Source organism: Lucilia cuprina, chromosome X, assembly GCF_022045245.1.
Source record: "Lucilia cuprina isolate Lc7/37 chromosome X, ASM2204524v1, whole genome shotgun sequence".
Lineage (NCBI taxonomy): Eukaryota > Metazoa > Arthropoda > Insecta > Diptera > Calliphoridae > Lucilia > Lucilia cuprina.
In genome coordinates this window covers 14943086-14969305 of record NC_060949.1, presented here as the reverse complement: position 1 = coordinate 14969305, position 26220 = coordinate 14943086, and the positions used below count along the sequence as shown (strand labels likewise).

The 26220-nt window shown below is 28.9% G+C and overlaps 3 protein-coding genes across 3 annotated transcripts in view; 1 reads left to right on the top strand and 2 right to left on the bottom strand.

Annotated features, from left to right (window-relative positions):
* LOC124418980 (forkhead box protein P1-like) overlaps positions 1 to 25340 on the top strand; it is a 181032-nt gene extending 155692 nt beyond the window's left edge. The window contains exons 5-6 of the mRNA XM_046947053.1: positions 25037 to 25113; positions 25224 to 25340. Coding sequence (XP_046803009.1) covers positions 25037 to 25113; positions 25224 to 25331 — 185 coding nt within the window. The 3' untranslated portion in view covers positions 25332 to 25340. The remainder of the gene's footprint in view (positions 1 to 25036; positions 25114 to 25223) is intronic.
* On the bottom strand, positions 2889 to 4517 carry LOC124419005. Its single transcript, XM_046947129.1, has 3 exons — positions 4104 to 4517; positions 3500 to 3630; positions 2889 to 3280 (listed from the first exon to the last, which is right to left on the bottom strand). Exons 1-3 carry the CDS (start codon positions 4128 to 4130, stop codon positions 3079 to 3081), a joined length of 360 nt encoding a protein of 119 aa, XP_046803085.1. The 5' UTR covers positions 4131 to 4517; the 3' UTR covers positions 2889 to 3078.
* LOC124418936 lies at positions 8314 to 12222 on the bottom strand. Its single transcript, XM_046946926.1, has 3 exons — positions 11781 to 12222; positions 11533 to 11705; positions 8314 to 9404 (listed from the first exon to the last, which is right to left on the bottom strand). Exons 1-3 carry the CDS (start codon positions 12170 to 12172, stop codon positions 8812 to 8814), a joined length of 1158 nt encoding a protein of 385 aa, XP_046802882.1. The 5' UTR covers positions 12173 to 12222; the 3' UTR covers positions 8314 to 8811.
* Positions 25341 to 26220: the final 880 nt, after the last annotated feature.

The window sequence follows — 26220 nt, the reverse complement described above, 5'->3', positions numbered from 1 at the left end:
TAATTAATTTAAATGATCTATTATGTTAACAAAAGTCGACAAAACTCAGTTTTATAGAACTTTAAATGACACTACCGATTTTTGTAATGATCGGGCTTCATTTGATCCCCAATACAAACTCCCCTTCAGAAAATGACTTAAAGGATAAGGCCATATTTTGCCCTACTCCCCTTTGAACCCTCTTGCAAAAAAAAATCTTTTTTTGCCAAAATAAAAGTAAAAATACTCCGAAATAAAGTTAAAAAACAAACCAAATACTTTATTTTTTTAAATAATCCCCATTTTTAACATACATACTGACAGGTGTAGGGTATTATATAGTCGGCTACGCCCGACTATACATTCATACTTGTTTTAACTAATTTGTATTGATAAAGTGTATTGATAAAGTTTAAACAAACTTAAGCAACAATAATCACATATACCGATGTTGTTGTTGTACTTGATTTTCAAAGACCAACTGAGAAATTAAAAGAAAATAAAAATTAAATTCCCGTTTAAAGTACAGTTGACGAATTTCAAAATATAAACAGGTATTTGCATGAAAAAATTTCATTCAGATAACGTGCAGAGTTATCGCAAAGTTTTCTTACTGCCGGTCCACACTAGGGAACATTTTTGGGAAACTTTTGATTTTGCGTGAGAAAGAAAAAGAAAGAATATCATTCATCGCTCTATCGGTACGGAGGTTCCCGTCCTCTGAAACTTGTTTTGTTATTATCAATGCAATAAACACATACAGTAGTTTCTGAAACAAAAGTTTCAATGTGTAGACATTAAGAGAATGAGGAAAAGTTTCTCAACAAAAGTTTCCTAGTGTGGCCGAGCTGTTACAAAAGTACTAAAAATGGGAACAAAATGGCCGAGCAAAAAAAATCAGAAAATGTTCTATTAAATATATAAAGGAAATCTATATTAATCGCTTAGACCTGGTTCACACTGGGAATCTTTTGATGGAAAATTTTTTATTTTGTATGTGAGAGAAATCAAAGGTTTCACAAAAAAAGTTTCCTTGTGAACCAGGTCTTAATTGTCTGACGAAGTTACAGAAACAATTCTCCTCAGATTACGTACAGATTTATCGGATATAATTCTTATGCTATTTTATATTTTACTTCAGAAAATGTACAGATTATTCTCCTTCATGTCTAAAAAAGAATATAGGAATTAAAAAACAAATTGTCCTCATAATTGTCGCAACGCTGAAATTCCCTTTCGTCAATGTGCAGACTAGTCTGATATTAATCGTTTAATACCTCAGAAAATGTGCAGAAAAAATACTTATTATTCCCTACACCACTTTAGTGGGAAGGGAAAATGGGTTTGTGCTGATGTTTGTAACATACAAAAATATTCGTCATATACCCACCTTAAAGTATACCAATCAGCTTATTTTCTGATTTGATTAAGCTATGTCCGTCCTTCTGCCTTTCTGTCCATGTAAACCTTGTAATCAATGTACAGGCCGCAATTTTCAAGATAATTTAATGAAATTTGGCACGCTTATTTTGGCCCAAGGACGAAGCCCATTGAAAATGGTTAAAATCGGTCCTTTATTTCGACTAGCCCCTATACAACCGTACCCCAAATATGCTTTTGGGCCCATAATTTAGTTAAATGTTGTATTATGTCAACAAAAGTAGACAAAACTTAGTTTTATAGAACCTTAAATGACACTACCGATTTTTGTAATGATCGGGCTTAATTTGACCTTAGCCCCCGTAAAAACACCCCTTCAGAAAATGACTTGAAGGTCAAAATTCACTTACAAACACTAATAACACTTTTAAATTCTACATAAATAACTTTGAAGTAGACTTAACTTCCCCTACCAACAATTAAAAGGATAGGGCCATATTTTCCCCTACTCCCCTTTGAGACCTCTTGCAAAAAATCTCCTTTTTTGTCACAAATAAGTAAAAATATCCCGGAAGAAAGTTAAAAATCAATTGCTTTATTTTTTAAATAATCACAATTTTTAACATACTAGCTGGTGTAGGGTATCATATGGTCGGCTATGCCCGACTATACATTCACATTTGTTTTTGAGATATATTCTAAAAAACCGTTATTTTAACTTTAATATATTTATAATTGCTCGTATAGTAGTTTTTGTCCATATACAGCTAATCTATAAAACCTATTAATTTAATTTCTTTACCGTTTAATAGCTTTATTTATAGCCTATAAATCCCATAAGATCTCCTAAAATTATTGAAATTTGTTTATCAAAGTTTCAAATAAACTGAAATTGGATATTTGAACCTGCCGTTAAAAAAATCAAACTGATAAAAAGACAAAAACTAATATCCGAGTAAATATAGATATATTTTACCTGACAAAATTTTTTTTAAATTTATCCGAAGAAAGTAATTTTTTTCACATTTCGAATTCATGTGCTACGAGACACGTTAATGGCCTGGGGAATTTGCTATAACTTTTAAAATTTTAATGCATTTTTTTGTTTTATATCTTTTCGAAATGCTTACTCTATGCACATTTCGATTTCTTTACAACTAACTTCAAAATTTATTACTATATGGCCAAATTTGAGCAAAAACTGAAAAAAATCGATATTTTACCCTTGTAAATGCACTTGGAAACTTCAGAGCCCTTAACGTTATCCTATCCAAATTTTTTATGATATAGTTTCATAACCAAGAGAACACTTGGAAACTTCAGAGCCCTTAACGTTATCCTATCCAAATTTTTTATGATATAGTTTCATAACCAAGAGAACAATTTTAGAGGGGGACGTTCTCGTTTTTTGGAGCACTCTAATATAGATACATAAAATACTATTTTTAATACTTTTTTTTAACATTTTATATTCAAAAATTTCATTGTGAAAAAATAAACATTTTTATTTTCTTTGAGTTGGTATTATCTGTAAAATTTATCATTTTACTTCTCTCGTTAAGTTTAGTTTTTTGTTTAGTTACATGTTTCCTCTCTGAACTAGTGGTTCTTCTTGAACATGATTTTGGATTGTGCAGGGGGTGTGAGAATGAACTAATGGCTTGTTTTGTGTTCGTTTTGATTTGGGTACGGGAATCAACTAGGAGCTGGTCTTCATTTTCATAATATGCTTAATAAAAAGTGTATGGTGCTTTTCGTTTCATTTTCCACAGCGATTTTCAGATTCGCACAAAAATAAATCGAGAAATGTAGACATGAACATTTTCGTTTTACTGGTGTTCCATTCATGAACACACGAAAGTATTTTACTGGATGATTTACAAAACACAGTTGACAACGTGGCATTCTGATGGTGGTGAAGCTAGAGGATACAAGAATGAAAATATATATGTATGTAAGTAAAGTGAGATTAGGATTTATTGTTGCAACATATTTTATATTATTTATTTCTGGTTGATTGTTGTAATTTTCTTTAAATGGAGTTGAATTCGATAGAAGATTTGGCATTGATAATGAGCATAATATTACTACTATTACTATTATGTCATCTTCTGTCTTTATATCAGCTACCCTTACTTACATTTTATCGTTTCCATAAACAATATTGATAATGCGACCAAGGTGCCATTCGGTGGGTAGTAATAAATTATTCTGTTGTTCGGTTTTCCATTTAGATCTACGCTGCAATTCATTGATAAATTCTTTTTTCATCTACGTGCAAAAACAAGTTGTAAAATTTTTAAAACTTTATCAGGTTTATAGAGCCTCTGGAGGAGCGATAAGGGCTCCTCCAGTGCAAAGGCAACAAAGCAATGTTTATGTCAGGCATGGGGGGTAATGATTACACAAAGTAATTTATTACATGGTCAATTACAATTAATTGCAATTGAAATTTTTCCAATTACAATTACTTGTAATGTTTAATTGATAAACAACCAATTACAATTACTTGTAATTGTAATTGAAGTTTTGCCAATTACAATTATTTGTAATTAAAGTTTTCAATTAAAATTACTTGTAATTGTCATTAAGGTATTACTATTACAAAGAATTCTAATTGTCAAAACTTCAATTATAATTACAAATAATTGTAATTGGTAAAGCTTCAATTACAATTACTTCAAATGTAATTGTAATTGAAAATGTAGTCATTACCCCCAAACCTTTTTTACGTTATTTGTGACCTTTTTTAAATGAACTTTCATGCTCATGACTGCGGCCTCCCAGAAGCCACCAATGTGGGGTGTATATGGCGGAGTAAACGTCTAGGTAAATCCAAGTAAGTTATATCTTTCAACCAATGACTTTTCACCTGATTTTCGTAACTAATTATGCGTTTTGAGAAGTGTAGAACTAGCTCCAAAAAGTGCGACCATTATCTGCAAATAACGTATTTGGTGGTCCACGTCGTTCCACGAATCTAGAGAAACATGCAAGAAAGGCTTCTGTTGAGAGTAGGTTTGCTAGCCTGGCTGGATTGTCCAGATTTTTATGCTTGTCCAGTTTCAAGCTAAAATTGAATTTGTCCAGCTAAATAGACATTTTTTAGAACACTATAATAGCTTGGCAATAATTTTTATGTTGTACATCTGTTATACAACTAAATTATATACAGGACTAAATTGTTATTTTTTATTGTTTTGTTTTAGTCTTTAATTTTAATTCTTTCATACATATGCATATGCAAATATGAATGTGACAGACTTAACCGAAAAAATTTAAGATTAGATAATTATTTTAAAGAATGCAATGAATTCATTTAATTGTAAAATTTATAAATAATAATACATATCGTCCCTGTTTTGAATTTAAGTACTATGTGAAATTTTTAGATTTTTTTACCTCTATTGGCTGTACTTATGTACATAAAAGCATTTAGCGATATCTTTATTAGTTTAGGAGTTAGCAAAAAGTTCAATGTGTTTCAAATTATATTGATTTAAATCATAAAAACACCACAATATTATTTATATTTAATTTTACTAGTTAATCTGACGCCGTAAATATTGGATCCTCACTCACCGTTTGGCGCACTGATTAACGTAAAATCACATTTTGGGACGAACAAATCTTGTCCGTCCTTCCGTTAACATTTTTATAGGAATTTCGAAGTAGGCTATATTTACCATTCCGATTTTTATGAAATTTGGTGGGAGTAAATTATGTATTAAAATTTCAAATTGAAGGTGAAATTGCAACTTCTAGACCAATTTAAAATTTTGAAGAAGTAGATGCTCTGATAAAAAGTCGGAATATATTTATTAGTATAAATAAAACTGATATTCCTAAAGGTACGTTCACATCTATCAAATATTTGACGTTTTTTATCAAATATTTGTTTGCTGTAATGTGAACACAAAATATTTTTGAAGAGCATGCAAAATATCAGCTGTTTTTCGTGAAACATTTTTATTTTTCAACCTACAAATATTTTCTTAGTGTGAACAAAATGTGAACACCAAAAATGAAACATTTTTGTTAAACGTTAAAGAAACTATATAATAATATTTTTTATGATTTCATAGAAATTTCTGCCTAAAAACAAAAAATTAAATACATTTTTATTTTATAATGTGCTTAAAATGAGTATTTCTATTTTGACGTTTTGTTTGAAGAAACAAAGCCAAACACAATTCAATACAAATAGTAAAAGTTTGTTTGCCTGGTGTTCACATTACAACAAATAATTTCGTAAAGCAATTGACGGATAAAACAGTAAAAAACAAATTACATTTCAATACCTTGTGCAAGTCAAAATGAGATAGATGGTGGATCTTTACTGTCATGTTGTTGCTATTTAGTATAGTCAATGTAGCGAAAAACCTTGGTTGTTTGGAACGGTTTATAGCGATTTCAAAAAAATCGCTATAAGCCCGGAAATAACCAAATTATAAATAATTTTCATTAAATTACATATCTATAAAATTGAAAATTATAGAGAATTGTTTATTAATATATTTTTATATCCATGAATATAATAAATAATTGTTTAAATAAATTGAGTAATAAATTAATTAAATAATTTCTCAATTAATTACTAAACTATAGACTAGATTATAACCTATAGACTAGACTATAAACAATACCATAAACTAGAGTATAGACAAGACTATAGACTAAACTATAGCTTGATTATAGACTAGACCAGCGGTTCCCCCGGTTTTTACTTCGCAGACCCCTTGAAGAATTTATTTAAATTCGCGGACCCCCATACATATTTTAATATCTTATTGTTCTAAATATGTAATTTTTCATCCGAAAATTGTCATAGTCCATAAATCCCAAGTTCAAACAGATGTAGATATGTCATTTCTATAAAATATTCCCGTACATTGAGAATAATTAATATTTCAGAGAAGTTTCAATTGCCTGTTTTTGTTTATGATCGTGAGATCTTTCACATTCACTTTTCTTTAAGGTAACGAAAAGGTTTCTTCATCAAATATCGTCTACATGTGCTTAAAGAGTCACGTTGCAAAAATTTTTTGCGATTGCAGACGGGTAATCAGAGTATGTTAGCTAATTTTTCGGGAAAATAATATAAGAAAGTTGAACTTCTTCGATATTGTTGCGGAATGCGTTTATCCGCATAATATATGACTTGAACTCTTTGCGAAAGTACTGTGAATTTTACTGCATGGTTTTGACTATTTATGCATTTTCTGATGTTAATTTAATAATATTGGTAGACAAAATCAAGTTAAAATCTGTGTAGCACGTCGGAATGGAATATTTATATTTAAAATTACCTGGATTAACGTATTGAAGACGAATAAAGAGTCACCTCCTTTTAGTCCTTCCAAACAAGAACACTTTTGTTTTAAAGAACACTTTTGTTTACAATTTGACAAAATTAAATCTGCGATAAGCTTGTCCTTGAATTATGAAATGTGGCCTAACTTCATACTCCGAGATAACAGTATCTCTTATTTAATTGTAATTTGGGAACCGTTGGACTAGACTGCAAACTAGACTATAGATGCATTATGTAGTATAACTATATATAGTATGTTGTTACCAACCAATAAATAACAAAACAAACAACAAAAATAATAATTATAATTAATTTACGCAATTGCTTGAATTTCAATTAAATGTCACAACTTTGTCTCAGATTTATATTTTATAAAAAATAAAATAAAACCAGTCATATAAGCGACTATTTACATTTTTGTATGAGGTGATAACACTCTTTTTCAAAAAATAAACAAAGAACAGCTATCATTGACGCTGTTTGATCTTACATTTGGTTTGCAAGATCAAATAATTATTTTACCAAAATGATGTAAATTATTTGACTTTTGGTGTTCACATTGATGAAACAATGAGAAAATATTTATTTGCCAGCAAATCAATTTGTTTTATGAAAATCATCCGCATTGCTGTTTGTTAACATGAAATATTTTATGTTCAGATTCGACAAACATAGTTTTTTTTCAATCGTGTTATATATTAATATTATACACTTTTATTATAAAAATTTAATTTTAAACCTAATAAAAATAGTTAAAATTAAAACAAATTGCCAAATTGTTTTTTTCTTGCATGAAAATATACGATATACTGTGGCTGCAAAACATGTGTGTGTTTGAACTAAATTATTTTTGCACTGTTTGACAAAACAATACCACAGGGTATACAGAGACGTCACGAGCAAAAAGCTATTTTCTCTCTTTTGCACAAAACGAATTCAATGATTTTTTTAGCTGTATTTTATATACCTCTTCTCACCAAACAATTTCAAGATCAAACAAAAGCTGATTTTAGACTTTTTCAAATGTCAAAAGTGACATCTCTGTATACTTTGTGACAATACCATCAAATATTTATTCAAGTATGAACATGAAATAAATATTGCATTTGTTTGACGCAACTTTATAAATATTTTATAACAAATATTTGGACCAAATATTTTACAGGTCTGAACGTAGCTTTAGTAAAAAACAAAATTTGTATCCAGTATTTTTACATACAATATGTTTAAAATTTTTAAATATTTTTCGACATGTATTTTTACACTAATTATATTAGGAGTCTGGTTACCTACAACAAATAGTGTAAATTTAAACAAAAATTTATAAGAGTGTAAGCCAAAGAAGGCCCATAAAAAAGGTTTAAAAAATTTGTAAAGAACGAAGAAATGGCTATTTGAACTCCTTTCGACAATTTTGCTAGGACCAATGGTAAAAAATTATACTCATTAGAAAAAAACCCTGTATGACCAAAATGTCCAATCTGACCCCCTCTAAGTCCTGCCGATAGAAATAGACCGATAGAGCTGAAAATTTGTTTCTGACTTACTATTCAATAATACTAACCTTAGTGCAAATTTCGTCAAAATCGGCTCACTTGACATACTACACAATCGATTATACAAATTAAACAAATCTACAATTAAATGTTTATGATTGTTGTTAAAATATATTAAAGAATATGATTATCCATATATAGATATATGTATGTATGTACTTATCACAAAAAATATATAAAAATTTGTCAATCTCATCCTTTGATAAAGGATTTGACATGTATTTCTCATTAATTAATTATAATACATAATGATTTTAATAAACTTAAACTAATTTATAAACTTTTATGTGTATGTATACTATTTTAAGTTTATATGGAACACAAGTTAAGGGCAGTCGGGCGCATTTGTCAGTTTTTCCATCATCCAAAAATTATAAATAAATAATAAAATTTAATGAAAATGTGCGGACATAACTGATCGATTCCATCTTTTATAATTTCTTTTTGGAGTATTCAGGCGATCGGTTGTGAGCACAACTTATTTATATATGTACATAAATACGAGTAAGTGAACTAACAATTTGGAAAACGGGAAACATTTTCATATTATTAAGAAATGAAAAGATCCATTTTATTTAAAGCTTAAGCGACGCTTGATTCATCGGGTGACATCTCTTTAACGCGAGAATTGCGTTTTAAACGTGGCGGTGGAACTGGTACTTCATCTCTATTTGATTTATTATCATTAGCAGCTTTGAGAGAATTATTTCCCAATGCAGGAACTGAACTAAACGCTGACAATGTCGATCTTTTCTGTGAACTAACCGTTACCGTGCCTGGCAAAGGCTTCTTTTTACATAGACGTTTATCCAGATATTCTTTGCATCGTGCGATAAGCGGATTGTTTTTGCGATATAAATACCATATTGCCAAAAGAATCAATCCAAGGAACAACAATATAAATATGACAAGCAATGGGACATAATTGAATGGTTCCGTGGACTCCTCTGGTTGACTGCGTTCCGTGCTGCTGGTAGTGATTTTGGGACGCAAGGTTGGTCGAATTGGTGGTCTGACGGGACGCTTTGGAATACCCTCTCCTAATGCAATATCAGCACACGATCTAAATTCTTCCTGAGGTCCACAGCCAACAGCACCATTACCATCTGGACACATACCCCAGTTATTTCCTGCTATATAACGCCATTGTAAAACGCATTGATCACAAGTTATTTCTACATTTGAGAGACAAAATAAATAGATAATATTAATATACATTTTACTATAATTGGTATCAATTGTTAGTTGCAACATGAAATCAATTAATAAATAATTGTCAAAGAAATATAATGTTTTAGAAATTCTTGGTCGTTAAACTATTTTATCAAAAAAAGGTTTTGATTTTTTTCTAGGACTATCGCTCAGGGGATGACCTTAATCCATGCAGTACATTATGTTAGAACTATGAAAATTGTTTGTGGGAGGAAGGATATAGGAAGTAGCGGAGGATATAGAAAGTTCAGATGAGAATGAACTTTCTTTATAATGCGTTTCACAGCCAATCGACCACTAATGGTGTAGACATGCACAGAAAAAAAATTAAATTCAAAATCAAACAAAAAATTCATAAAGCCAAGTATTTTTTTACTAAAATAGGATCTATCACGAAATTCGAAAATCAAGTACTCAAATTCGTAAATTCTTTATTGAGAAATTTTCAGAATTTTTCTTATTAAAATAATATACTATTTACGAAGAACATTAATAAATATTCGCAACATTTCCAGACAATTTTTTTACTAAAACAATAATTATTTTGACAATAATAATACACAAAATTTCTTATTGAATCTATGAAAAGTTTGTTAAAAATATATATTAAATTTTTAACAAAAATTTTACTAATTCTATAAAATTAAAAATTGTAAAAAAGTACTTATGTGCTTACAACAATTTTGTTTCACATTTTAGAAACTACTATTTTGTACAGTGAAAACTAAAACACTTGTACATTAAATGTTATAAACCAAATGAGAATTATATCAATTCATTTTAGTACATTCAAAAACTTGTTTTATTGTTGTGTTCCATATGCTGATAAAAAAATAAAACTCAAACAAAAACATTTATTGAATCAGTAAAAAATTTTACTAGAAATTAAGTGTTTGTTAGAAAATATTTTTCTTCTGTGTGAAAATCAAACAAACTCATTATAAACCCAAACAAAAACATTTATAAAAATCGAAATTAAATTTAAGCAAACGATTGTTAAGAAAAAAATTGTGCATATTTTTTTTCTGTGTGTATTGCGAAAAAATTCTGGTATGGGAGGTAATGACACCATTTGTAGTCTCTTTCATCTGTCATCTAGTCCTGGAGACAATATGTGTTATTTGGTAACTATGTTTGGTAATTTTTATTTAAACGCACACAGAAAAAATCATAAACAAGTAAGAAAGAATCGTCGGTCGTGGCCGACCATATGATACCGTACACCAGTTATTAATATTAAATGTTTCATAATAAAGCTTTTATCTTCAATATTACATTATTTCGATACATATAAGCAATTTATGGATGAAAAACTAATTTTCTGAAAGAGGCTTTATATGGGGTTAGGGGCAAATATCGACTAAGCCCGATAAAATTTTGTGAATATATTTATATTTACATAATATTTTATTGTGCTGAATTTCATTGCGGTATTTGTGTTTATTATTTATTTTTGGACATTCAAGTAATTTTCTGAAGGGGACTTTGTATGGGAGCTAGGGTCAAATGGCAGGTCAAATGAAATTTGGCAGGTTCATCAAGACTTCTATAAAACTTAGTTGTGACGCATTTTATCGATATACCTGTATATTTAACATAATTATGAGCTCAGAAGCCCTTTTCGTGAATTCTAGCTGAAAAAATGGACTAAAATCGGTCCATTTTAAATAGGCTTCATCCTTGGGCCAAATAACACGTTTGTGCAAATTTCATCCAATTAGCTTGAAAATTGTGACCTGTATCTTGCGCACAAAGTTTACATGGACAGCCAGACGGACGGACGGACGAACGGACATAGCTTAATCGACTCATTCTTTCGATTATGTTACAAACATCAGCACAAACCCAATAAACCCTCCCCACTAAAGTGATGTAGGGTATAAAAAATTATAGTATTAAATTCCGCTTTTACGTATTTTAGATTAATTACAATCGGAGCCACAAAACGCTTTCGACAAGGATTTTTCATATATTTTGTATGAAGGGGAAAAATCAACTTATGGTTAGCGATAGTATGGTTGAGATGAATACTATTTTCTGGAATCGGGTTTTTCCGATTTTTTTATGCACAGTTTTTATGATTTCACAAACCTGGTAACACGGCTTTTATTTCATAAATTCTACTTCCATTGCGTGGATAGAACCTTGTTTCTAAATCACTTGGCGATGGCTGTGATGGAGATCCTCCTAGAACTGTTAACAGATTACGATCTAGACATTCCTGATTTGCTTTAGGCTCCGGGCATAGACGGAACTCAAAATATCTAAAATAAATGGAAATAAAAACAATATATTCTCATTTATGAATCATAATAAAATTATTAGTTTATTTAACTTACCCCATGTGACTTGCCGTTAACTCTACACGTATGGTCATTTCAGACCCAGGGGCATAGCGACGCACAATAACGCCTTGACCCCACTGGCCACCGTGTTCGTGAGGTCTTGGTTCTGGCATATCCCATGCATCTCCACACACGCCGCATTTACCTTCATTACGTTTCCACTGACGCGTAAAACCTCCACAGTACAATTCGTGGTCATTGTAGTCAGGTGGTGTGTTGAAACCATAACGCCATGCTGATGCACGACTTGGTGGTTCGATTAGTCGACCATGACCATCACAGTACTGTACATTCAGAGCAATGGCAAATATGAGCAATATCAAAAAACTTTTATTTATACTCTGTGCTTTATTAATTGCAAATTTTGTGTTGAAGAATTCGTTCATTTTTGATCACTGTTGTTCTTTATTACTTTTGCATCTGTAAAGAAAACATTTTCTCTTGATCTTGAATACATTCAAATATGAGTATGTAAATGTGCATTGTTTTAATTTAGTTGTGAAGTTGATTAGCCACCGAGTGAATACGGTTGGAACCCACACACATGCAAATACAATGTGTTAATTATATAAGAAAAATGGGTGTTTGACCTTTATCTAGTCCATTGTTTCTCTTGTGGTAAAAAAATTAATTTGATAAATTTCCATAAGTTATAATTTTGCTTATTTTATATTTATAGTATATGCGTTTTGTATTCGTATAATAACAGTGTGAAGATTCCCATCATTGTTCAATCATAGATACATATGTACATCAACTTAAAGCTGTATTCATATAAATACATTGGGATTTTATAAAATGAAAGAAAAGCTGTTGTTTCCGCTTTTAATTTTAAAATACCACTTCTGAAAATATTTTGTGAGCTGAGTCAAAGGATAAAAACTTTTTGAGATTTTTATAATTTTTCCAAATTTTAACAAAACATTTAGAATGTGTAGTTCACAGTGTTAGATCAAGTGTTTTTTTTTAGATTTAATTTCGAAAAATGAAAACAAGTGAGAGCGCTTAATTTAGCTGAGCCGAATCTTAAAAACTCTCCCTTTTATATTTTACTCATTTTTTCTAACAGAAAATCCAAGATTTAAATATTTCATATCTGTTACAATTCTTAGATCATAATAGGCCGAAAAACACGTATGGTTCAAAATTTCATCAAAATATCATATAGACAGCCAGTCGGACAGAGTCGACTCAAAATCACACATAACGTGATTTTGAGTCGATCGGTATACTTTAAGGTAAATCTAATTATTCTAAATTTGAAATAAATTCGTTGTGTTTGCTGGGTTGGACCAATATTGACATTTGAAAATAATATTAAAAAATAAAAAGTAATCGAAAATTTGGTTTTTCTTTTGAAAATATTTTTAATAATTTTTTGGCAAAAACACAAATTTTTACAATGTTTATTGCTGCAGCAGGGACTATTGGGCCAAAGGAATTGTGTAAATGCATGAATTAACGCTTAATATAAACGATTATTGTCAATTTCAGTGCAGCCCAAATGCCCATACTAATGGGAACGGCATTTCGATTGTAGCTTAAAGTTTATAACACTTGCGTCAATGCAATGGTATTGTCCTACTACCTACTTATTGCAACTTACTCGCAATGTAATTGTAATGTAATATAATTTCATATTTTTGATATTTTGTTTTACATACAACAATAAAAATACTCATACAAGTGTATTAAATTCACCCAGAACTTGTACATGTGTATCGGACTACCAAGTATAACAAGTAGTCCGATTCTTTGACAGCAGTACCTAACTAAAATTTTGTGTGAAAAGTGAGATAAAATTATTTTAAAATATTACAGATTTTTTGTGCACAACCGTAATTTCGCGTACAATCCTTAAAAGTGGCCAAAAAAGTAATTTAAACATTTGAGTGTTTTGACAAGTTTACATTTCCCACACAAGAGTCGAACTCACACGATACTCGTAGATGGGAGAGAGTATATGAGAGTCGGACTATTTGTTATACTTTGGTTATTCTTAAACGATCTAGACATGTCAGTCAGTCTGTTAGTCTCTTAAAAGAACGATAGGACCTAAACTATTGTTGCAGATTGATTGGTATTCAAGATAATCAAAATCGGTTTACATTTCGACATGTCCTCTATATAAGGTTCGTTTTAGAAAATGACTAACGTTCATAACAGGCTTAAAAATACTAGTTTATGAACCAAAATTTCATATATGTAAATAGGAAAATTGAAATTTGAGAATTGTGTTAAGTATTGTAAGTAAATTATATTTATATTATATATATCTTTTATTGTTTTAGAAACTGTAATTTTACAGATTCTATAAAATTTATTTTGATTTAGACACACATTTAAAACGAAATTTCGATCACCTTGGATCATAATATGATAATGTATAACAATATTATGATAAATACAAAAATATCATGATACAATATTTTGACGGTATTTAATCATAATATGATATTTTAAAATTGTTACAATAACGAAAATATGTTTATACTACAATCATAATTTTAACCACAGCCATGTTTTTCTCTGCGTGCTCTTACAGAGAATTATATCATTGTCAATGAATCGTTTAAAAGCCAAAAATAAAGGTATTAAGATGCATTTCACAAAAATAGTTTGTTACTAGAAATTTATCACTCTCTGGGATTTGGAATTAGTTGATAATTGGCCCAATTGCTTATTAAAGACCCTTTTCAAAAAATATTTCGGATTTTCATATCTTGGTTTTAAATGTTATAAATTTATTACTTTTTAATCATAAATGCGTTTTTTATTCAAGAAAAAAGTTCGGTGTTACCGAACTTTGAAAACCGAACAAAGTTCGTGTTCGGCCGAACTTTCAAATTTACCGAAGTTCGGATTCGGTGTTCGGTACCGAACTAAATTTTGAGTTCGGTCGGACTCTAATATATATGTAATATTTAAGAATATGTGTATATTAGACCGACTCACTCTGAATGGAAAGCAAAAACGTGTTTTTTGTTATCCCTCTCAAAATTTACCTTGCTTTGTTTTATGGCAATTTCCAAAAAATTTTAAGTCTAGCAATGGCCGTTCCTGAGCTGAACCAAATAAAAAAAGATATTTTGTAATCATTTTTTTTAATGTTTGTTTTGAAACAAAATATCAAATATGGAGTATCGTTTGAAAGAGGTTTTAAAGCCGCATCCAATGATGTAATAATCATAAATAACCGTTGGTTCATAATTGTCATATTACAAAATATTTAAAATTGTTAGATTTTTCAATAAAAAAAATTTGCTAGACTTAGCTTCAAAACCCGTTTCAAATGATACCACATATTGTGGTATGGACAACACTTAACCGAAAATATATTGGGTAACATCAGATTACATAACACCGAATATTTTGAGGGTGGTAACTCAAGCACCTTTTTTTGTAACTCGGTCTAATGTATATATGTATATTTAAGTTCTCATATAAGTATGTAAGTATATTTTGGGACTGTAGATACTTACCAATTGTGAATCAATCGATCCTCTGTACTGTGACCATTGTGCAGCAGCTTCCTTAATATTTTTGCATTCAGAATATATTTTGTTTATACGAAATTTTACACAAGAATACTATATTGTGCTGATGTTTGTAACACCCAAAAATATTGGTTCTAGACCTTAAAGTATACCAATCGGCTCAGAATCGAAAATGGTTCAAATCGGTCCATTATTTCGCCTAGCCCCCATACAACCGTACCCCCAGGATCGGGCCTTTAGGCTCATAATTACGTTAAATGTTCTATAATGTCAACAATAATCTTCAATTCTTAGTTTTATAGAACGATAAATGACATTACCAATTTTTATAGTGATCGGGCCTCATTTGACCCTAGCCCCCATACAAACTCCCCTCAGAAAATGTCTTGAAGGTCAATTCACTTATAATTTATAATAAAACGAAATCTGTATAAATAATTTTGAGGTAGACGTAAATTCCTTTACCAAAATTTATAAGGATAGGCTCATATTTACCCCTACTCTCCTATGAGCCCTCTTGTAGAAAATCTATTTTTGTTAATAATACGTAAAAAAAACAAATTATTTTTTTTAATTATCCACCTTTTTTAACATACTGACTGGTGTAGGGTATCATATATCAATGTCCGACTATACATTCATACTTGTTTTAATTTTAAAATATTGATATATTATTTATCACAAACACTTTAATTCACTGAAGTTACAATATAAATAAAATTGGTGATTGAACTTTCTTGTCTCTCTTTGTACTTTAAATTTACAGTTATTTGTGGTCAGCAAAAATTAATAAAAGTGGTATAACAACTATTAATATGTAGGTGTGCGTCTACAAAAACAATATAGTATTTAAATTTCTATAACGAAGATTGTTTTGCTGCATCTATGAAAACTTTTCATTGCATGTGTGAATAATGTCCATGCACATTTAAAACTTGTAAAAAATATAACAAGTAGGAAAGTATAGTCGGGCATGGCCGACCATATAATACCCTACACCATGAGTATATTTTTAAAATGTTTACTTTTTATAAAGAAACTTTTATGTTGAATATTTTTCCAAAATATTTAAGCAATTTATTGATAAAAAATCTAAAAAATAAGGGCCGATCCTTACGAAAATCTGCAGTGTCATTAATACTTATGTAAAACTTATTTAAGCCAATTTTTAGAGAGATAATAGAATATTTGACGTAATTATGGCATAAAAAATCGGGAGGTACGGTTGTATGGGGGTTTGGGTGAAATAATGGACCGATTTCAACCATTTTCAATAGGCCAAAAAACATGCTTGGTCCAAATTTCATCAAATTATCTTGAAAATTGCGGCCTGTACCTTGCGCACAAGGTTTACATGGACAGCCAGCACGCCGGACAGACGGACGGACGGACATGTCTTAATCGACTCAGAAAATGATTCTGAATCGATCGGTATACTTTAAGGTGGGTATTGGACCAATATTTTTGTATGTTACAAACATCAGCACAAACGTATAACACCCTCCCACTATAGTGGTGTAGGGTATAAAAATGAGAACAAGGGGTGCATAATAATAAAGGGCAAAGAGGAAAAATTACAAAATATATATGAAGAAAATTCATTGTATTCTGGAATGTGGTTTCATTAATTTTTTGGAAATTTAAAAAGATCACTAAATAATAATTACATTAATAAAAATATATTTAATTATACGCGTAATGAAAGGTGAATGCTATTATGTATAAACAAATTTATTTGTGATACGTATTTTTCTCAAAATTTGCATTAATTTGAACTTGTGATAATGATATCAATTTCATATGAACAGTGAATTATGAAGATTTCGAAAAAAAGTATAATGAAAGATTTCATTGCGCACTAAAAAGTGCTCATTATGCAAATAAAATACTTCATTTATTCGATAAAGAACATCGAACGAACGAATTTTCTCTTAGTGCACCAACCAATTAATTACATAATAAAAAACAAAAATTATATTTAATCGTCGAATGGTGACCATGGTTCTGAAATTGATTATTGTCCAAAATAGTAAGATTTTTGTATTAAATCAGGCTCAATTGGTGGTATGAATACGAATTGAACAATTTTGAACACGGATACATCTTAAAATATCCGATCCATAAAAAATGGTTATTGTATCGAGTATATCAAGATATGATTGGTAGCATTATTGTATGCTATGGAAATCAGAGTATTTGGAGAACCTGTTTAAATTAAAGAAAATATATAGAATTATACAAATTTTAAAGTTTATGTTGTAAGTCTTAAGAAATCGGAGTTAAATTTCGGGTTTTAAGAATGTACTGTGTTCAAAATGGCCAAATCCATGCATATAACATTAATTTCGAAATAACAACTCTTTTCAAAAGTTAAAAATTCTATTTCCAATGCATGATTTGGAGGGTTTAATGACCACCAGATCCACAATCCGGGGTCTAAAGTGGAAATAATCGTAGAAATGAGAAAAAACTGTTTTACTAATTAATTCCAAGATTTCGGAACTAAAAGTAGATTTTTTCCAAGTTATTGTGTAAAAAATATTTTATTAAAAAGTAATTATATTAATACAAGTAAAATTTTCATAAATTTTGTTAATATCATTAAACCAAATATATACTGATCTGTATACTTACTTTTGTGGCGTAAATTTTGCACCTTTTTAACTTTAGCTTAAATAAGAACTCAAAGAACCAAAATATGAAGAAAAATAGTATAATAATTATCATAATTGTTTTTAATAAATAAATGTGTTACTTTCTTGTTTTTTGAAAAAAATAATGTTTTTTTAAATAAAACCAATCGTCATTATTTCTGTATACTTGTTTTTGAGAATAACTGTATATACTTTATTCGGTATGTGAACAATATTTCGATGTGTTACACACTTAATGACAAAATCAATATACCCCGATCTTTTTGGGTATGGGAATTATGAGAATAAATTTGTAAAGTATAAAACAATAACAAAGTAAGATGGAAACAGCTGTTTCACTTTTTTGTATGTGTTTACTTTAAAATAAATTCCTGATCTAATGCGACTTGCTTGGTTTTGAATCATTTAAAAAAATGAAGAGAGTCAAATTTTCCATTCGTATTTTCTCTTAATTGGTCATAGTTTCATTTCATATTGTGTTTAGATCATATACCGGCGTATAGAGAGGCAGATGAAAAAATCACCACTACACACACACTATTGTTTTTTTTTTCAATGAAATTGCACTGAAAAAATATTTGGCTATTTTTAATTTTTAAAGATTAAATTGCATTACTATAAATTGGGAATATATATCAACAAAATTAATCAATGGACATAAGAATGATAATTTTTTTACATAGAAAGAACATTTCAAATTAAAATGTACAAAAAAGTATAAAATAAGATGATCTTATTTAATTTCATTGTTAAGCATTCTAGAAAATTATTTAAATAAAATATCTGTATTTTTGACGCTCTTCTTGAGAAGTTCGTTTGCGATCGTGCTGTATACACACTGAAAATAATCCATGCCTAATATACAAGAAAAATGTTGTACATTGTACGAAATGCTTCGTGGTTTCGCACCACGAAATTCTTTCGTAATATATACGAAATTGTACAAAATATTTTAGTAAAATGCAAAATAATTTTACATAATTTTAGAAAAAAATTTGTTCATTTTACGATTTTTTTTAAAGGCAAATATTTTAGTTCTTTTAAAATAATTATTGTAAATTTAGAAAAAGATTGCGAATTAAAAAAAAAAAACATAAAAAAAATTGTTTTATACACGAAATTTTCGAATATATTACGAAAAAAGTAGTTACGATTTTTTTGTAAAGTTAAGCATGGATTATTTTCAGTGCATGTAAACTGCCGAAATCCTATCCGTATTATTCTACACACAATTTTGATAGATCATATTACTTGTGTGCTCGTGTGAAGCCGGCTTTAACAATACTTAAATCTGTTTCTAAAATATTTAACGGTATTTGTAATTGATTTCAGGAACCTTTATTATAAATAATTTATTTTTATAATGTTTAAGATATTTGTCTAAAGCACTGGGAACACAATCGACTTGTTGGATTGTGAATGGTCAGGCTCAAAACATGTCTGAATAATTTTAACATGTAAATGGTCTTACAAAAATTTTTAAATTGCAGTACATTTTCAGTAGTTGAATGTTCTATTATTAAAGTATTTTGTATATACAACTACTACTTATTTCATCCCAAACGCAACCTTTATTTTTTGGTTATAATGTAATGACGATGCAAAACCTTTAGGAAGTTGAAAGATGAGTCTGGTTTAATTTTTCAAATCCCTTGTTTTGTTTTAAAGTTGTTTAAAAAACATAATTGTTTCATTAAATATTCAAAGCTATTTTTCTTAAGCTAAGTTCAGACCAGTAAAATATTTGGTCCAAATATTTGTTATAAAATATTTATAAAGTTGCGTCAAACAAATGCAATATTCATTTCATGTTCAGATTTGAATAAATATTTGATGGTTTTGTTTTATCAAACAGTGCAAAAATAATTTGGTTCAAACACACACATGTTTTGCAGCCACAGTATATCGTATATTTTCATGCAAGAAAAAAACAATTTGGCAATTTGTTTTAATTTTAACTAATTTTATTAGGTTTAAAATTAAATTTTTATAATAAAAGTGTATAATATTAATATATAACACGATTGAAAAAACTTTGTTTGTCGAATCTGAACATAAAATATTTTTTGTTAACAAACTACAATGCGGATGATTTTCATAAAACAAATTGATTTGCTGGCAAATAAATATTTTCTCATTGTTTCATCAATGTGAACACCAAAAGTCAAATAATTAACGTCATTTTGGTAAAATAATTATTTGATCTTGCAAACCAAATGTAAGATCAAACAGCGTCAATGACAGCTGTTCTTTGTTTATTTTCTGAAAAAGAGTGTTATCACCTCATACAAAAATGTAAATAGCTGCTTATATGACTGGTTTTCTTTTATTTTTTATAAAATATAAATCTGAGACAAAGTTGTGACATTTAATTGAAATTCAAGCAATTGCGTAAATTAATGATAATTATTATTTTTTTGTTTGTTTTGTTATGTATTGGTTGGTAACAACATACTACATATAGTTATACTACATAATATATGCATCTATAGTCTAGTTTGCAGTCTAGTCCAATGGTTCCCAAATTACAATTAAATAAGAGATACTGTTATCTCGGAGTATGAAGCTAGGCCACATTTCATAATTCAAGGACAAGCTAATCGCAGATTTAAGTTTGTCAAATTGTAAACAAAAGTGTTCTTGTTTGGAAGGACTAAAATAATATATTTCCGAAACAGAGGTGACTCTTTATTCGTCTTCAATACGATAATCCAGGTAATTTTAAATATAAATATTCCATTCCGACGTGATACACAGATTTTAACTTGATTTTGTCGACCAATATTATTAAATTAACATCAGAAAATCCATAAATAGTCAAAACCATGCAGTAAAATTCACAGTACTTTCGCAAAGAGTTCAAGTCATATATTATGCGGATAAACGCATTCCGCAACAATATCGAAGAAGTTCAACTTTCTTATATTATTTTCCCGAAAAATTAGCTAACATACTCAGATTACCCGTCTGCAATCGCAAAAAAAATTGCAACGCGATTCTTTAATCACATGTCGACGATATTTAATGAAGAAACCTTTTCGTTACCTTAAAGAAAAGTGAACGTGAAAGATCATAAAATTAAACATCATGTTAACAATGAAGTCATTCTATCTTCAAAAACAGGCAATTGAAACTTCTCTGAAATATTAATTATTCTCCATGTACGGGAATATTTTATAGAAATGATATATCTACATCTGTTTGACCTTGGGATTTATGGACTATGACAATTTTCGGATGAACAATTACATATTTAGAACGATAAGATATCAAAATATGTATGGTGGTCCGCGAATTTAAATAAATTCCTCAAGGGGTCCGCGAAGTAAAAACCGGGGGAACCGCTGGTCTAGTCTATAGTCAAGCTATAGTTTAGTCTATAGTCTTGTCTATACTCTAGTTTATAGTATTGTTTATAGTCTAGTCTATAGGTTATAATCTAGACTATAGTTTAGTAATTAATTGAGAAATTATTTAATTAATTTATTACTCAATTTATTTAAACAATTATTTATTATATTAATGGATATAAAAATATATTAATAATAAACAATTCTCTATAATTTTCAATTTATAGATATGTAATTTAATGAAAATTATTTATGATTTGGTTATTTCCGGGCTTATAACGATTTTTTTGAAATTGCTATAAACCGTTCCAAACAACCAAGGTTTTTCGCTAGATTGACTATACTAAATAGCAACAACATGACAGTAAAGATCCACCATCTATCTCTTTTCCACTTGCACAAGGTATTGAAATGTAATTTCAATACATTGTGCAAGTCTATCTATCTCTTTTCCACTTGCACAAGGTATTGAAATGTAATTTCCATACATTGTGCAAGTCTATCTATCTCTTTTCCACTTGCACAAGGTATTGAAATGTAATTTCAATACCTTAAGCAAGTCTATCTATCTCTTTTCCACTTGTACAAGGTATTGAAATGTAATTTCAATATCTTATACAAGTCTATCTATCTCTTTTCCACTTGCACAATGTATTGAAATGTAATTTGTATTTTTTTGTGATAAAATTTTGATGAAAAACAATATTAAATGAAATTTTAGAATATATAGAATTTATTATTTAATGATATATCTTTTTAGTAAATATAAACACATATATTTTTTGCTTTTGGTTTGGTTGCGCATTAGCTGTTCTTGTTGTTATGTTCCTCCTTGCCTGCAAACAAAATCTTGTTTTTTTACTGTTTTATCCGTCAATTGCTTTACGAAATTATTTGTTGTAATGTGAACACCGGTCAAACAAACTTTTACTATTTGTATTGAATTGTGTTTGGCTTTGTTTCTTTAAATAAAACGTCAAAATAGAAATACTCATTTTAAGCACATTATGAAATAAAAATGTATTTAATTTTTTGTTTTTAGGCAGAAATTTCTATGAAATCGTAAAAAATATTATTATAAAGTTTCTTTGACGTTTAACAAAAATGTTTCATGTTTAGTGTTCACATTTTGTTCACACTAAGAAAATATTTGTAGGTTGAAAAATAAAAATGTTTCACGAAAAACAGCTGATATTTTGCATGCTCTTCAAAAATATTTTGTGTTCACATTACAGCAAACAAATATTTGACAAAAAACGTCAAATATTTGATAGGTGTGAACGTACCTTTAGGTTTTGTAGTAAATGAGCGATATGTATTTATTTAGCCTTAGTTGTAAGATACAACGATGCTCTATACAAAAAAGAAGAACACCAAAAGAGTATTAAGAAGTCTAAGCGACTATTTATGAGGTGATAACACACTATTTCAGAAAATAAAAAAAGAACATCTTTTATTTGTCGCTGCTTGATCTTACATTTGGTTTGCAAGATAAAATAGTTGTTTTGTCAAAATGATGTAAATTATTTGACTTTTGGTATTCACATTGAAAACAATGACAAAATAATTATTTGCCAGCAAATCAATTTGTTTTATGAAAATCATCCGTGTTGCTGTTTGTTAACATATAAATTTTTATGTTTAGATTCGACAAACTAAGTTTTTTCTATCGTGTTATATATTAATATTACACACTTTTATTATATAAATTTAATTTTAAACCCAATTAAAAATAGTAAAAATTAAATCAAATTGGTAAATTGTTTTCTTACGTATTCTAAGTATTTTATTATCTTCATTATCAAACCAATTTTCAAAACCATTTGACTCACAACCAACCCTAGAAAAACTTACATTGAAAAGTAATGAGTTAAAAAACTAAAAAAGCCGCTCATTGGCCCCTGTTCTATATTTCAATTCGAATCGAAATGTTCTCCGTTTGACAACGGTATTCAGCATTTAGATCTGACTCTCCGCCACATAAACAACAACATACAACATCGTAACGCAGAATACACACATTCGTAAAGCACTGAAACGAAATTCTAGTGGACCGCACAACACATTACAGGGAAAACTCATCCTTCAGCCGCACTGTTCGTATCTGAAATAAACTTAATGCAGAGGTATTTCTTGACACTTTCGATATAAGAAGATTTAAATCAAATTTCCACAAACACTACTCCCTCTATCCTACTTCCCATAACCTATTTTCCTAGTTGTACGAACTTTCATCAGGATTCATTTTTATTATACATAATTATGACCTCGAAAGCCCTTTTCGAGGGGTTCAGTTTTATGGGAGCTAGGTGAAATAATGGACCGATTTTAACAATTTTCAATAGGCTTTATCCTTGGGAAAAAAGTGTATACCAAATTTCATAAAATTAACTTCAAAATTGCGACCTGTACTTTGATAACAACGGACGGTCGGACGGTCAGAAAGTGAACTGAGTCGATCGGTATACTTTAACGTGGGTATAGTACTAATATTTTAATGCGTTACAAACACAGTACAAACGCATAATACCATTCCCTCTAAAGTGGTGTAGGGTATAAAAATACAGAAACACAATAAAATTTAAATTGAAAATTAATTTTTTTCTTGATATTTTATATTGAAGTTTCATTAAATGAAATACATATATGAAATATATAAATAAATGTTTTGATTTTAAATGGAATAGTGTGCTACTAATTTTGGTTTTCAGAAAGTATGATACGATTTAACAATATTACATGCTACACGTTCTATACATATCACAATACAGCAAATATCACAATAAATATTGAACGTGTGACACTGTCCTTAAAATTAAAGGTTCCTTCATAAAACTTATAATATATGTAAGAATATTATAAACATATATTTTTAATTTTTTGTTAGTAAGCTTGAAAAATTGTTATTAAATTTTTGATAAATTTAATGACAAGAGTACTCCAGATTTTACACCAGATTTTTACTTTAATTCTTCTATAAAACTTCTATAAAAGTAAGATTTGCCGATTGGTACATTAATTATATATTCATAAAAGTTATAATTATTATTCATAAAATTACCATAAACAACTAAGCTTTTATTTAGACCAAAACAGTCGAATTCCAGAAAAGAAAACAATGATAAACAGATAAATATTTATAATAATTAATATGTCGTACATAGAAATTAAAATAAACTAAAATTAATTTTTTATTTCTAACAAAAAATAAATAGTAATTGAGTTAATTTGTCATCTATCATATGGAGAAAATTATCATCAACGGCAATACGAAAGGATACTGTTGCTAAACTGTCGTCAATGATAAGGTTGAAAAATGACGGTTACATATTTGTCAATGACAAATTGTACCAAATTGTTACTTGTCACTCACATTGTCAGACACAACAAAATGACCTTTGTTTTGCTCCCGGCTTTCGCCAAATAATCAATTATCATTTATAAATGTCCTGTACGTATCATCGATGATGTCTTGAAGACTTGGCCAACAAGGAAGTAATTAAACTTTTCGTGTAAGCTTTGTATAATTTAAACCCCAACTACGGATCGTGTTAAACATTTCAAGTGCAAATTACCTTCTTCAATTTGATTTACATACTTAACGAATTACGATCGAATTTGTGTCATCTAAATAATAAATTAATAATTTATTATAAAATCCCTAATGATATTTTATGTATATCTACTAAATACATATATTTATATACATATGATATATTCTTTTATTAATTTTCTTTTTTTGAGAACAGAAATCCAGCGAAATCGAGAATTTTATAAAAATGCAGATGTTCGGCCACCGTTCACATACGCCTCATTAATTAGACAAGTAAGTATATCTCCCATAAAAAATTAAAAAAAGCAGAGAATGCACAATAAACATTAATTTATAAATACTTAATATTTTCATCAAAATCAATTTCCTTAACTATTTTTAAGTCGATTATTGAGTCACCCGACAAGCAGTTGACGTTAAATGAAATTTATAATTGGTTTCAAAATACATTTTGTTATTTTCGGCGAAATGCTGCTACTTGGAAGGTATGATATACTAAAAAAATAATTTTCATATTACATATTTATTATGTATATATATGATTAAGTTTTATATTAAATAATGTATAAGAAAATAATATCACTTATATACTACTTGCATACCGATTTTTTAGTTATATCATATTAAATATCGACATTTGCATCTTGTTAAAACTTTTAATCATAAAAAATTTTTATGCTAACAAAAAATATGAACTCAAAGGCGTGACAATACAAAATTACTTAACATGTGACTAAGTGTTGTTTGTAGATGTACATAGTTGAGTGGACTACCCTATTATACATATTTAGAATTTTTAATACAACTCGAAAACAATCGATTTATAAATGTCGAACTTAAATATTTTTATCTAATTTTTCTTTAATTTGATCTAATATCTTGAAATGGCAATGGAATAAAAAAAACTCTTCTTCTACATAAAACCGCTATCTGCAGACATATACTGTATATTTTGCACTAAATGTTAGAGCAAAAAAAAAAAACAAGTAAGAGTGCTATATTCGGCTGTGCCGAATCTTAAATACCCTTCACCATAGTGTATTTTAAACATCTTTTATAAATTTAAAATTTTTCCCGACTACTTTATTATTACATCAAAAGCTAAACAAAAACAACAACGCTAAACGAAATAAAACACAAAATACACAAGGCATCTAAACCAACAGACATCTAAACATACATAACGAAAAACACAGAAAAACAAAAACAAATATGAATGTATAGTCGGGCGTAGCCGACCATATGATACCCTATACCAGTCAGTATGTATGTTAAAAATGGGGATTATTTAAAAAAATAGAGCATTTGGTTTGTTTTTTTTTAACATTATTTCGGAATATTTTTACTTTTTTTTGACAAAAAAAAGAGATTTTTTAAGAG

What these genes read in the sequence shown, in the direction of transcription:
- LOC124418936 (XM_046946926.1), bottom strand. Translation starts at nt 12,172, where the DNA reads ATGAACGAATTCTTCAACACAAAATTTGCAATTAATAAAGCACAGAGT. An exon ending in TTAACGGCAAGTCACATGGG is followed by an intron (nt 11,706 to 11,780) that starts GTAAGTTAAATA and finishes CATTTATTTTAG; the next exon opens with ATATTTTGAGTTCCGTCTAT. An exon ending in AATAAAAGCCGTGTTACCAG is followed by an intron (nt 9,405 to 11,532) that starts GTTTGTGAAATC and finishes TCTCAAATGTAG; the next exon opens with AAATAACTTGTGATCAATGC.
- LOC124419005 (XM_046947129.1), bottom strand. Translation starts at nt 4,130, where the DNA reads ATGAGCATGAAAGTTCATTTAAAAAAG. An exon ending in TGAAAGTTCATTTAAAAAAG is followed by an intron (nt 3,631 to 4,103) that starts GTCACAAATAAC and finishes TTTTGCACGTAG; the next exon opens with ATGAAAAAAGAATTTATCAA. An exon ending in GTTTATGGAAACGATAAAAT is followed by an intron (nt 3,281 to 3,499) that starts GTAAGTAAGGGT and finishes TGTATCCTCTAG; the next exon opens with CTTCACCACCATCAGAATGC.